The following is a 13791-nucleotide window of genomic DNA, read 5'->3' as shown; positions in this document are numbered from 1 at the left end:
ATCTCCCGGGAAGCAGGGCTCTGTCATGCGTGATGGTTACTTGGGAAGACAGACGCCATCACTCTGAACGTCCCCCTCTTCCTTCTTCCTCAGCTTTATATACTCAGTGTGACGCCGTATGGTGTGGAATACCCCCTTGGCCAGCCGGGCTCGGCTGTCGCGGCTGTGCCCCCTCCCAGCTCCCCGTGCACCCCCACCTCCTCGCCGGCCGGCCAGCCTGAGAAGCCGGACGGTCTTTGACGGCCTCGCAACAACTGAAACCATCCCTGAATTATCACCACGGATTTCATCCCAAATCCAGACTATAGCCCCGTACTAGCTATGATGAAGAAAAGGAACTCTCTCCCCGCAGAAACCAGGCCATAGGGTCAGGCCCCCGTGCTGTTCATGCTGTGACCTGCTTGCTTTTGCAGTGCTGAAGCGTTGAGATATTTAAGTAACACCTGCATGGGCCTTAACAATGACTCACTTAAAACCTAAAGGAAAGATGCTAGGTGTGCTGTTAGCGGCGGGATCGAGGTGGGGAGGAGTACTTCCCCAATTTTTATGACGGTAGTGATTAAATAACAATTATTCGAACGGCCACATCGCACCTGAGGAATAGAGAAAGGTCACTGTGTGTCTGCCGAGCTAAAGCAAGCCAATTTATTGGATCAGGTACCTCCTTGGCTGCTGCTGGAGCCCTCCAGAGAGCCTGGGCGGTTTGTAGTCCTTCCAGCACAGCGTGACTGAGATCCGTCGGGATCTCCTGGGAGCGCAAGCCTGTAGAGTGTGAAGGCACCTTGTGTGTAATCGGCTTTGAAAGAGGTTTACTGTCGTGGGCTTTGATGCTCACTAGTAGACGTTAATTGCAAATGCACCTTGTAGAGCATGTCCCCACACACAGAGGTTTTCCAGCGGACTGTCTTGCTCGTCTTCCCGTAGGCAGTGGAAGAGCTAGAGAAACAGTTTGCAGCTGAACTCCAGCAGCTGAAATCTGCAGCAGAAGAGAAGCATCGTAAGGTAAAAGGCGGTGTCCTTGGAATGTAAATGATTTTTTTTCCCCACACAGTCACCAAAGGTGGCCACGGAGAGATAGCATTAATTTTTTTTCCACTGCTAAATGTGGTTCTGGTCTGGCTCAGCACTTGGACCTGCTCAGAGGAGGGGGTGGTGAGACAACATGGTCTTGGCCATGCTGCTTCCTTTCTGTAGGAGGGCACTCTATGGATCTTGTCAGAAGGGTGACAAGTCTCTGTGGGTGGCTTTTGTGGCAGGTCCTTTCCAGCCTGCACACCCAGATAGCGGAGTCGCAGAGGAGCGAGGAGGCTCGCCTGCGTGACGACTTGCAGAGAGCAGAGCTGAAAGTGCAGCAAAAAGCTCATCAAGTAACGGAATACGAGCGCGAGGCAAGTATTCATCTTGGATTGCTGGAGGCTCTTCGCCCTCTCACCCTGGAGGTGTGGTGGGGTCTGAGAGGCCACGTCCCCTGCCCCGGGGTGACCTGTGCCTGGGGGGACGGGGACACCCCTGCAGCATCTCCCCTCACCCGAGTGCTTGCCTTGTACTATCCGGGTCCCAGCCTGATCCCACCTGCGAGGTACTCCGAACTCCAGTCCTTCCGCTCGTGTGAGAGGTTGCTCTCCCGGGGGGCCGCTGCAGCGCAACGCTGTAGTTCAGAGACGTCTTTCTGTGTTGTCCCCGCAGCTCAGCGAGCTTATGAGAGAGAAACGCCAGGAAGTGGAAAAAGACCACGAGAGGAAAATGGAGAGGATGAAAGCGGAGCACCAGGAGGTCCTAGCACGGATTCAGGATCAATATGAGGAGGAGGTACTGCTGGCGGAGAGCGCCATGACGTAAAGTGAATTTAGGCTGGGGTTATAAGGATAATCTGTCAAAATATTCCCCGTGCAGGCAACTTCCACATGTTCTTGTTTTGTATTTTGCACCAAACAGGAAAGAAAGCAAAGAGCGGAGCTGTTCGAAGGCCTGCGAAGTGAGATGGTGCGCCTCCGACAGCTCCACGAAGCGGAGGTGAAAGCTCTGCAGGCGGAGCTGGACGAGCGGCTTACCGCGCTGCGGCACAGGCACAGGGAGAAGGTGAGGAGAACGCTTTGTGACTCGGCTGCTTGGGGATGGCCTGGGTACCGTGGCACCTCGGTGCGCCTGCCAGCCCTCGCGGCCCAGGGTGACGCGAGCGGTGGGTCGCGCTTTCCCAGCGTTTGTTGTCCCTCCGGGTAGCAGAGCTCTGCCTGGTGAGCGAGGAGCTTGTGCCGTTCTCTTCAACTCGGCATCTCTGTGCAGGAAAGAAAACTTCAGGATTCTGAGAACGAGCTTGACACGCGCACAAAGAACGTCAAAGCCAGATCGGTGCAGCTCCTTAGCCAGGTGGGTCAGCCCTGTTGGGCTCGCAGAGGTTTCCTAGGCTGTGCCGCTCCTCTGGCCGCTTCCTCGCGGGGGACTCCTCTGAAGCGCTCAGCCAGGGCTTTTGCTGCCATTCAAGTTACAGGTAAAACTCGGAGCAGGGCTCAGCGTTCCTAGTGGTGCAGCCTCGTGGCTGGTGTTTGCGGTGAAAGTCAGCGCTCCGGGTTTGCCCGGTGCTGTGGGAGAGAGTGGCTGTAAGGGGGACAGAGGGAGCGTAAGAGCCCTTCGAGGTGGCGTGTCCTGCTCAGCATCACTTGAGACTTTAGGCGATCCCTTCCTGATTTGACTCTTCCTCTCCCTGATGCCGTGAAAAGGGAATGAGTGTTTCTGGGTCTCGGGCAGCAGGGTGGGAGAGGGAAGCGCTCTAAAGGCTCCCGTGGAGCTGGCAATAATCACCGGCCGATGCCCTTGCCTGCAGATCTCTCAAGTCCTGGCCTGTGCCAAGGGCTGCAGACAGCCTTGCTTCCGTCAGCCCTTCCTTTCCAAGCAGCACTGGAGTGAGGCAGTAAAACAGTGAAGTGATGCTGGAAGCAGTCGGAGGCTTCGCGATAGCAAGATCCCGCAGAAATGGCCGTGCGCCTTGAATGCTCTTGCAGCTGAGCAGGAAGGGGTGTTCTTCCCCCAGGAATGCAGATATTCCCGGCTTCTCACTTGAAGCCAAATAAAGGAGGGGAATTTGAGTGCGTGTGTGTGGGAATACTGAAAACTGACAACAAGCCTCAAGTATTTTGAAATGGTCTTGAGACTGAGGCCCGACCTCTGTATTTCAAGTGCTGCTCAGCATCAGCAGTCTCCTTGCTCTGACACCTTTTCTCATCTGTATATAGGAGGAGTCCCTGAGAAAGAAAAGGCAGCAGCTGCTGGATGAAGGCAGACGGGCTGAGCTAGAGAGAGACGTATGTATACCTTGGCTCTGGAGAGGTGCTGTGCTGCTGCATTTTTGGGGGTGAGGGCGGCACGCTAGAACTATGGCTTTAAAAAAGCAAACTGTTGCTTCTAAATTGTGAGTCTGAAAATCCCTCCCTGCCTCAGCCTGGAGTGCCATCCTGATGAGACTTTGATTTAGCTCTGAGCCGTTTCCCAAAAAGAAGCGACGGTCCTGTTCTGCCAGGGTTGGTGTGTTGTGTGTGTGCGTGTTTTTAGCTCTGGGATCCCCTGCGAACTGTGCAGGTAGCAAGCTCTTGCATGGTGTGCGCCTCTTATTTCGGTATCGGGGAAATTACTGTGAGGGATTTCTTGGTTTTCTTCTAGGAAGCTGCTTTAGCTTCTCAAGTCCGCCTAGAGGAGAACAGGAGGGAGCACGCCAGCCTCCTTGAGTCCACCCGGCAGCTGCGTAGGTCTCTTGAAGAGCTCCAGGACCAGAAAGCTGAGCTGGAGACCCAGGTGGACTTGCTGCAGAGCCGAAGCCAGAGGCTGCAGAAACGCATCAGGTGTGCGTATGAGGAATCTCCTCTAATAGGGGGGAGAAAAATCTGCCCTGTGCCCCTAACACAATCTCTCTAACCTAACCCGTACCTCTCCCTTGCCTCTGAGCTGCGTGTACGTTGGGCTGTGTTCCTTCACGATCCTGGCGGCCGTCTTGCTGCGTGGCAAGGGCGCAGAGGGGGGTATTAACGTGTTAATAACTCGCTGTGTAAACGTGTCCCTTCGCCTCTGCTTGTTGGTATCAGTTGTTTGTCTTCTCCGCATCTGGCTCGTGAGGTTAATCAGATGCTTTGAGGGAGGGGGGCATGGAAATGCAAAGGAAGGATTTTTTCCTAAGACCGCCGAGCTTCTGGGTGAGGGTGTGAAGCAGCGTTTCCCTGCCCAGCCGGCGGTCGAGTTTGACATGGCACCGCAGACCCGATACCGGTGTTGTCTTGTGCGTCTGCGGCCCTTTCCCCCCTGGAACCCGGAGGCCGCTTTGGACACGGTTAGCGGCGGCTTACTGGGCTAGATGGACCTGCGGTCTAACCAAGCGCTGCTGCTGTTGCCTTTTCTTGGGGCAGTGAGCTTGAGGCAGCTGTCAGGAGCAAACAGGAGACTTTGAAAGAACTGGAGGCAGAAGAAAGCGTGGAATCTCCAGGAAGGAAAGCTGAGCTCCATGTTGAAGACCTGAGAGAAACTTTTCAAGCCGTGAGTAAAGCGGACTGTAAAGATGTTTGCCTTGTGAGCTCTGAGGCCGTAACTCCCTCGAAATCCCAGCTTTTGTTCCTTCTGTGTGAACTCGGTTGAGATGCAGCGATGCTTTTTTCTTTGCCCGGGGACATCAATACGTTTAGTAGCGTTTGTTGATCTCGTTCTGTTATTACTGAGGGGAGATTAGCGTGGGATACTTGACTGCCCTTGGAGTCAAAAGCGGGGCTCGAGTCAGGGATAGCAATGTCTCTGTTACTTTTTCAAGTCACATAACATCCCTGGCACTGGTTTTGGATCTGGGCAGTACCGTGGTGATGTCATTCCAAATTTTTCCTCTTAACTGGACTCTTCTGGGGTCCTGGGCTTCTGTTTCCCATACGTGTTTCTTATTTTTTTTTAAATGTTTCAACTTCTCAGCACTCGCCCAGGGAGCCTGCTTCCCCACCCTCTCAAAGCCACGAGGACAGCGACTTCCAGTTCGATCAGTGAGTATCTGTACGCCAGCTGCTTCTGGAAAATGTTCTTGCTGGGGTTTTACACGCGTCGCACCGACAGTCCGGTTTCGGGGAGGGCGCCGCGTGAGGCTTGCGGGATGGCACAGGAGCACGCCCGTCTCTTTCGTTAGCGTCAGGAGCTACATCTCTGCGGAAGGGATCTCCATCAGGAACGCCAAGGAGTTCCTGGTGCGCCAGACCCGCTCCATGAGGAAGAGGCACACGGCTCTGAAAGCTGCGAAGCAGCAGTGGCACCAAGATATGCGGAAAGCACAGGAGGTGGTGCAGGATCCCGACAGCTCCCAGCTCCTGGAGGGTGTGCGCAAGAACCTGGAAGAGGTGAGTCCCCCGAGCGCTGCCTGCGTTCAGATGTCGGGTGTCGTGGATGCGCAGATGAATCCCCAGCCCTGTGAGAGTTCGGTCGTCCTGGAAATGGGATCTTGTGCGTCTTGTGACAGATTTGCGGCGTGCGTCCCTGCTTGCGTCTTCCTGGTCGTAACACGAGGGTCAGAGTCCTTCCCCTCTCGGGCTGGCTGTAGATGACTTCAGGAGGGCCAAGAGAGCCCTTCAGGAATGGGGTGCAAAGGCAGCGTCTGAGGAACAGGCTTAATGAGAGCCTGACCGAGGCTTCGGATCAGCGATGTTACTGTGCATCAGATGGGCGACCGAAAGCGCCTGCGTGCGTGTGCATAGCCTGCAGCTAACGAGGCCTTGCACGGTAGAATAGTTCCAGTTCTGTTTGGCTGTGCGTGTTTTGGGCTAGGAAGGCTCTACAGAGCCGTCACTGCAGTGCAGGCAGCGCTCGGTAGCTTGCTAGATTGTAGGAACTTGATTGTTAGGTTGAGCTGTAGGACCTTAAAAATGGAGAAAAGATTTGGCGGGGGGGGGAAAACATGACTTCTTTCCTCTTCATAGTAAAGGAAATGACAGGTATCCATCCCATCAGTGAGTATGAATTTATGGTTGTAGCTCTGCAGTGGTTTCACCCTTGCTCGGCAAGGGGTTCTTGAGTGCTCGTCAGCTCTGCTGATACGCCAACCGAAGATGGGGAAAGGCATAACTTTCTTCACTGATTATAGAGAACATTCGTGTTTGCAGAACCGAAGCTGCTGACCTTGTTGTATGCAGGGTTTGGAAGGGAAACCTACTTTTCCTTGGAGTGAACTTGCTTTGAGGCATGTGCTCTGCCCTCCGTACGTTCCCCTCGCCGTGCTGTCAAAGACTTGGGAGCGGTTTTGCTCCAGCAGCGTGATTTCCTGGCTGAGTAGGAGTGAGAGAATGGAAGTCACCCTAACGGCTAACGTCAATTATTTCTCGTCATTCGTGTTTAATTTTTCTCCTTGGCTTGGCTTTGCAGGAAGCAAAGCAGTTGGACAAGATGAAGTCGGCCATGCGGAAGAGCCAGGTGCTGCTGAGGAAGAAAGAAGAGAAACTAAGTCAGCTGGAATCCTCACTGCTGGAAGAGGTAACCACCAGCATCACTGTTGCTTGTGCCTACTGGCCGCCGCCTCTAGGCTGGAGTCTCTCAGGGCTTTTGGTCCCTGTGAGGACTCCTTAGCTGGTGGCCAAAGACTGGCCTTTGCCAGCAGAGCTGGGTTTTAGAAACGCATTCTCTGAGCGCAGAACAGCGTGTCTGAGAACGGTGGGAGAGAGAAGGCTAGTCATGGAGTTGGAGAGGATGCCAGCCTTAACTGAACCGTGAGCCCTGTGATTCACTAGGCCAGAAGTGAATCCACTGGGACAAACCTGGGCTGGACTTTGGGCTGAGGACTTTCTGCCACGGTGGCAGCTTGCCAGGCAGGGCTGCTGGCACCAGTGATGGACAGGGGTGGAGAAAACCTGCTGAGAGCACGGACTTGCAGGAAGCTTGGTCAGAAATGAAGCTGAAATACCCTACGATATAAACTAAAACCTCACATCAGAAGGGTTAGATGTTTTAACTGTCTGTATCTTGGCCAAGATGGCAAATACTGTGCCTTCCCTCTGCTGATGACGTCTGGACTCGCCGTTAAGCGTGTGGCTGCGGAATGGTTAAAACGAGGGCAGGTCACCTCGTGTGAACTAGGATTGAGTCTGCTTTCCCGACCAAGGCAAGCCTCAGCATCTGTTCAGCTCTGCCTGGGACCACGTGGCCTTAGGTGCAAGTGCATGAGACCTTTGATGGTCAAGCACTTCTCCTTGGTGTAAAGAGAGAACCTGTCCCCTGCAAGAGTGGTGAAGCTTGTTTAAAGCACAAAACGCTTTGACTTCTGCCTAGAAGGACCCATTCACGTGGCTGTTAGATCTGGCCAGCATGTGCTTCTTCCAGTGCGCAAGCAGTCTCTTGACATTCCGATTTCGCTGACAGGGACTGAAGATGAGTCTGCCTTCTCTTGGCCCATGACTGACCGTGCAGTCCAGCCTGTGTAGACTAGCTGCAGGCGCTGTTCCAGTCGCTTTTATGTTTCGGGGACAGAAGAGCAGCTTTAATTTGCATTGTTTTCCTTCTTTTTGACCAGCTTTCAGATGAAGATACACTGAAGAGTGCTGCGTGCAAGAAGATGGTGACTTTTGATCTCAGCAACTCGGAGGACACAAACAGCACATCCAGTGTAAACCTACATCAGCCTAAATGTACGTACGTGACAGGCTGTGCCCAACGTAGGATGCTGTAGACCTGGTTCTGGCTCCTCCTTTTGCCTCTCTGATAAACCTTTACGGGAAGGGTTCCTGTAAACAGCCAGGAAGGCAGGGGGGTAATCCTGCTTGCAGAAGGGCTTAAAGTTTGGAAGACTTGCCTCTGGCAACAGACTTGACAAGCTGCCTGGTCTGGGATGGTCTCTCTGACCCTGAGCAGCAAAGTATCTGCGGGCACATGTGAAACGCGAGGGTCTTCTCTCGCCCTAAGATGAGAGAAGCACCGTGGCAGCACGGTCCTGTTGGTCCTACTTCCATCCTGGCTGGTGGCCCAGAGAGCTTTGCATCTTACGAGCACGTGAAGTGTGATCAACCCGTTGTGCCGCCTCAGTTGTGTGCGGTGAGACCGCTGGAGCAAAGCGTGATTGCCTGTGCCGGGGTCTCGCCTCGGGGAGGCAGGGTGCGGTGCTGGGGGTTTCGGCATGGCGGGTGCAGCTCTGGAAAGGCCGTTGCTGTTGTGCTAATGGCTGCATGGTACAGGGTACGGTGCAGCTCGGAGGGTTGGAGCAGGGAGGTGGAACACGCACGCTTAATGCTTCTCCAGGCTCGTCCTGCGGGCCCTGTTCTTGCAGCATTGGAGGATCTGGTCCTTGCTATCTCGTTTCTCCCCCACTTCGTGCCCAGGCAGCTTCCAAGGCACAAACCCTCGCTGCCAGTCTGTATCTCCCGTTAGCTGCAAAGCCGGGTTTTTGCCTCCGTATCCCACTTATCCCCGCGCACGGATCAAACTCCACTCAGAGCCCAGCGCGCAGTGGGAAGCGAGCCTCCCGCCGGGGAGGCGGCGTCTCTCTGGCCTCCCAGTGATCCCTTTTTCCCCTCTCTTTTCTGCCAGTTGATTTGCGAACCGATTTACGGGCTGCTCCGCAGCTGGACAAGATCCAGTACTTGACGGACTCTCTGCAGCGTATCACTAGCGAGCTGAACGGGGTCCTCGGTATCTTGGGCTCTCTGAACAATCGCCAGTCTCCGCTCTTCGCCTCGACGCCCTGTGACGGCGTCCCTCTTTCTGCGTACGCCTCCTTGGCAGGACTTCGGGCGGGTGCCTCCCTGGTGGACCCCACCGGGGCGTCTCTGGTGGACCCGTGGGCCTGGAGCACTGGGCTGAGCTCGGGGCGCTCTTTCGCAGCTGGAGAGTCAGTGGACGGCATCCTGGCAGAGAAGTGGCGCAAGTATTTCCCGGGTGAGTCGGTAATCCATCTGCTTGCTTGCCTAGGGCTTTTGATTTTAAAGCCCCCCAAAGTTCTAATCAGCTCCCCCTTCCGATGCCGGTAGGGCTGGATCCACTGGTGCTGCTGGTAGGAGGGCGGGGTGCTGATGAGAGAGAGAATGAGAAAAAGGGTTTCTCTTCCTGGGAAGCGCGGTGTATGGCTGATCTGGTCGTCCTGCCTCTGGAGCAGTTCAGCCTTTAGCACACACCCGAGAAAGCAGTTGCTAAAGAAGGGAGCCAGCCCTGCTTTGCTGGAAACCTCCTGTGAATTGCAGATGGGGTTCGCCATCTGGGTTTCCGTAACGCCGCTACGTCCTCGGCCGGTGGCTCAGCTTGTAGGGACAGTGTATCTGTAGTACAAGAAAGCGAATGGCCCCAGATGGCAGAGACTATTGATTTGGAGGGGGTCTGTATTTAATGCCTGTTTTCCAGGTGGGTTCCCGTTGCTCAGTGGAAGTTCCAAGCCTCTGGACAACAAGCTGGGATACGTACCTGCAGAGTAAGGGTCTTTTTCCTTCAGTTGTTGTTTCATTGTGCGTTTACTGCTCTTTCGTTGCTTTTATTTTCTGGAATGATTTGTAGGTCACATGTCATCAGACAAGGAAGTAACCAAATTTTAAGTTAGACATTCTATGGTGAAGCTGCCATCGTAGCTGTGCTGATAACCCTCATTCCGGGACCAGGGTCCAAGGGTGCTGCCGGCATCGGGCCGTGACAGGCGATGCTGCGCGGGTGGATGGAGCGAGGGCTGCCACTCGACCCTCTCTGATGCTGTGCGGGCAAAAGGGACAGCAGCCTGGTAGCGGGCGGCTGCTGCAGCTTTTCTCTACGATGTGGTTGGACTTTGAGCCAGGAGGAGGCTGCTTTTTGTTAACTCTTTTTTGCAGCAGCCCGTCACTTCCTTTGTCACCTCGGGGATCGTTTCGGCCTGGATCTCTCTTGCCGACTTGCCCTGTCTCTTTCTCTCGTGCGACAGTGAGCAAATACGGCTGTTCCAGCACTCCCAGGTCCAGAGCCGCGGGTCAGGCAAGATGAGTATTCAAGGAATGATTGAGACCAACAAGAAGTGGCTAGAGGACTTCAAGAGGGATTCACAGGTGTATCCTTTGCCTGGGTCTGCTCTTCACTTGCACTCCAGCTTCCCGTGGCAGGTAGGAGGAGACAGCAGGAGGTGAGTCAGGAGCACCAAAGCCTTGTTGTAGCGTGCGGCTGGATCAGATGAGCGAGACCTCTCGGCGTTACGAGCGAGGGGGTTGGCAGGTTTGTGCCGGATCAGCATCGTACCGACAGCCCCAGCACCTCCTCTGCAGCGTATGCTGATATTAGCAGCAAATCCCTCAGGCCTCCAATAGCGCACGGTGTTCCTTTCAATTCCCTAATCCCCCTTTAATTCCCTTTGGTTTGGGTGCAGCCGGCTAAATACGGCACAAGGCTGGTAGCAGCCCCGACTGCTGGCCGTGCTCGTGGGCGCTAATCCCTCCTGTAAGCCAGGCTTTTCCTTCACCCCGCCGCCAGACCTCTCTTCCCAGGTGCACAGAAGGCCCCTGCCGGCAGCCCCAGCCTCCTTCAGCTAGGACTGGATGAAAACAGACAAATTAAAGTGTACCATTACTAAAAGGGGGGACTTGGCTCCGGAGAGATGGCGGTTGGGGCCCGTGCGGTCTCCCTAACGATACGTTGGGTTTCGGTGATGCCCGGCCATCTCTGCTGCGTCTTTGTGCTGTGCCCTTGAAATAAAGTCTCTTTACAAGAGAGTGGAGGAAGTGAACTTCCCAGGTGGATTCTTCTCATCCTGTAACGTGTCCAAATATACTTTATAGACTGTTTAATCTAGTGGTGGCATATCAGGGCTTCGATAAATCAACAGTTCTCTCATTAGTATTCTAGCGATCGTGAGCCAGAGCTGTGAATCACGGAGGACTTTGAGTAACTGGTCAAGGGGGAGGATGTGAATCCAGCTGAGGCTCTGCTGGAGGACACGATGCCCGGCAAATGCTTAATTGCGGGTGGGCCAAGTCATCTGGTCTCTGGCACGCGCGTCAGCAGGGGCGAACGAGGAGTGAAACGGCTGGAGAGTCTGGGGCGCAGTCAGGGAACGGCAGATTGTGACTCCCGGGAAATGTTCTCCTCTTCCGGGGTGGGAGCGATAGGAACCGAGCCGGGGGTGGCGTTTGGAAGAGCGCACGCCCTGCTTCCTCCTTTCTGCCCCGCCGGCCGGAGCCGCGCGGCGTAGCTGGGCCGCCTTCCGCGCCGCAGGGCGGGGAGGCGGGCGGGAGCCCAGCCGCGAGCCTGGCCTCGCCGCTCCTGCGGCAGCTCCGGCCTCCCGGGAAAACGGGTCTCGAGGTGACAGTGAAACGGGCTCTGCGGGGCTGGAAACACGGCCGAAGGGTCGGGGCGCTGGGCGCTCGGACCGCAGCTGCGAGACGGCGGCTTGTGGCTTTACTCGCTGGGCGGCTGCCGCCACCGTGTTCCCGTGGCGCGGCCGTACTCGGAACACGGCAGCGATCCAGCTGGGACGCCCGGGGCTGGCAGCGGGCAGGCGGTGCTGCTCTCTCCAACGGGGAGAAGCCGGGCTAGGCTTGCGTGTGCTGCGTGGGAAACGCGGCGTTGGGTTGTCCTTGCCAGGCTTTCCTCCAAGCTGACTTGAAATATTTCCTGCTTTAAAAAACGCTGAACCGCTTGCCGTTCTGATGAGGTCGTCTGCGTTTCGAGGGATCCCTTCTGTGAGAAATCGTCTTCAAAGCCCTTCTCTCCAGCGGCGGCCGGTGCAGGCAGGGTGCTAAAGCCGCCGCTCTGCGCCCTTTTGCGCTCTTTGCGCTCCTCGGCGGGGCTAACGATGTGCGGCGGAGCAAAGCGGAACCCCCTCCCGCTTCGCTTCCCGCGCGTCGTGTACTGGCACGCCACCACAACAGCTCACGCTGAGCGTGGCAAGGGAATGTTTACGTGCAGATAGATGTATATTTCTGATGAATGTTGTTTTAAGACTCTTAAAAATGTCTGTGTATATTTTTTTTTCCCTCATTTTCTTAGAATTTTTAATGACTTGGCCAGCCTTTGTCCTAGGACGGCTTCGTCTTCTGGTGAGGTCCTTGTTCTCCCACCTTCTGCTTGCTAACACAGCGCAGGGTATTCGTCCTGCGGGCACGGCCGGTAGAGAACATCCCGCCGGTGTCCTTGCGGAGGAAATCCTAGGTAGCTCTTAGCGGCTCGGGCTGACCGGGAGGCCCTCGGATGCCCACGGGGAGCGGCAGCTGCCTGCAGGATTCCCTCTGTAGGAAGGGCTGGATCGAAACACAGATTTCCCGTCTCCCGTGGGGTTGCAGCGATCTCTGTCCGTCGGGATTTTGCTTTCAGTTTCCTGGCTGTTGGTGGGAGATGCGGCAGTCCTTTCGGTTGGGGGTTTTGGAAGGGACCCCGCAGTCGTGGCTTTCTGTAGCGCGGGGAGGCTGTCAGCCCGGTGGATGCTGTGCCCAAAGCCCCATCGCCAAGTCCAGTCTGGGTGTTTCGAGAAGCATGTATTAATAGATTAGCTATGAAGTTAGACTAGATATCATGAAAAATTTCTCCACGGAGAGAGCGGTCAAGCATTGGAACAGGCTGCCCAGGGAGGTGGTGGAGTCACCGTCACTGGAAGCGTTCAAAAAGCGTGTAGACGTGGCACTTCGCTACATGGTTTAGTGGGCATGGAGGTGTTGGGTTGATGCTTGGACTTGATGATCTTAAAGGTCTTTTCCAACCTTAGGGTTTTCTCTGTGCTATCACAGAATCGCTGTTTTCTTAGCAATAACTTGGTTGGAAACAACAAAGTGTTCCTTTTTCCTATTAAAACCTGTGACAGCAGCTGTATCTGGCTTTGTACACAAATTAAATCAACACGAGCCTGTTTTGTATGATGGTGGTTGTAGCTCTATTTTTTTCTTGTGCAGATAGCCTGTTGTAGCGCTAGATATCCAGCTTGTGCTTGCCTTTCGCATCTTCCCCTCGCTTGTCTCTGGGTTGTTTTGTGTTTTGTCTTGTCGAGGTCATTTCCGGCCATTTCTGAGACCGCTGCAGCTCACTGTGGCTTTATTATCATTATTCTGTTAAGTACCCGGCCGGGGTAGGAAATGCAGGGGCAGAGAGAAAGCTAAAAACCAGAACTACAAAAGCAATTCTTCGTGGGGCTTTTCATGGGCTCGTACCCTGCGCCTGCGATACAGCTGTCACCCCGTCTCCTTACGATGGGTGTCTCGCTCCAGAGCTCCGTGGCAAGGTTGGAGGACGGGCTGCGGGCAGGAGCGGTCCGAGGCTGGCTCAGCTGGGCGCCCTGGGAAACGGGGAGAGCCGCGTTGCGCTGCCGAGGAAGAGGGCTTCGCCGCTCTCCGGCAGCTCGGGGGGTGTCGGAACCGGCCAGCTCTTGCTTGCTGGGAATCTGAGGCTTGGATGGGTGGGGATGTGGGACGCTGGGCGACGGTGACGTGATTTTGAGCTACGGGTACAACAGAAGAGACAAACGTGGTCGGAGGATCCGTGAGGTACGCGGCCGTGACCTGCGCTCGTGCGTCCGTGCCGGCTGGAGAGCTGCGGTGAGAGCTGCTGGAGGAGGTCTCCGACGGCAGCGCACGGTCCAGGTCGGTGCTTTTGGGGACAGGTCCCCAATCCCACTGCCGTGCAAAGAGCACGGGGCGGCTCCGAGACACCCCAAATCCCACCTGAACTGTAGGCACCTTCGGGACGGGGGGAGGCTTTGCTGTAATCCCACCGAGAAGCGGTCCCCAGTGGGGGAGGTCTGCCCCGGCTCACGGGGCCGAGGTGTGGGGTGCGTGCGTCTGCGCACGCCGGCCTGCCTACGTACGCAGAGAAGAGGATTTGCTTTTCCTGGAACACCGGTGCGCTATATGTTGGAGGAACTCG

At 55.5% G+C, this 13791-nt stretch overlaps 1 protein-coding gene across 1 annotated transcript in view; it reads left to right on the top strand.

Moving 5' to 3' along the window:
* The window catches only part of LOC309416368 (centrosomal protein of 164 kDa-like), a gene marked incomplete at its 3' end in the record, with an annotated part of 37994 nt that extends 27481 nt beyond the window's left edge, over positions 1-10513 (top strand). The window contains exons 17-32 of the mRNA XM_082015927.1: positions 925-1002; positions 1257-1388; positions 1687-1809; positions 1936-2079; positions 2284-2367; positions 3231-3299; positions 3655-3833; positions 4392-4518; positions 4939-5006; positions 5147-5354; positions 6373-6480; positions 7514-7628; positions 8524-8871; positions 9331-9397; positions 9875-9997; positions 10414-10513. Of these exons, the coding sequence (XP_081872053.1) occupies positions 925-1002; positions 1257-1388; positions 1687-1809; positions 1936-2079; positions 2284-2367; positions 3231-3299; positions 3655-3833; positions 4392-4518; positions 4939-5006; positions 5147-5354; positions 6373-6480; positions 7514-7628; positions 8524-8871; positions 9331-9397; positions 9875-9997; positions 10414-10513 (2073 nt within the window). The remainder of the gene's footprint in view (positions 1-924; positions 1003-1256; positions 1389-1686; positions 1810-1935; positions 2080-2283; positions 2368-3230; positions 3300-3654; positions 3834-4391; positions 4519-4938; positions 5007-5146; positions 5355-6372; positions 6481-7513; positions 7629-8523; positions 8872-9330; positions 9398-9874; positions 9998-10413) is intronic.
* Positions 10514-13791: the final 3278 nt, after the last annotated feature.

Source organism: Phaethon aethereus (genome assembly GCF_964289735.1).
Source record: "Phaethon aethereus genome assembly, contig: HAP1_SCAFFOLD_360, whole genome shotgun sequence".
NCBI classification, from domain to species: domain Eukaryota; kingdom Metazoa; phylum Chordata; class Aves; order Phaethontiformes; family Phaethontidae; genus Phaethon; species Phaethon aethereus.
This window is presented reverse-complemented; position numbering and strand designations above follow the sequence as displayed.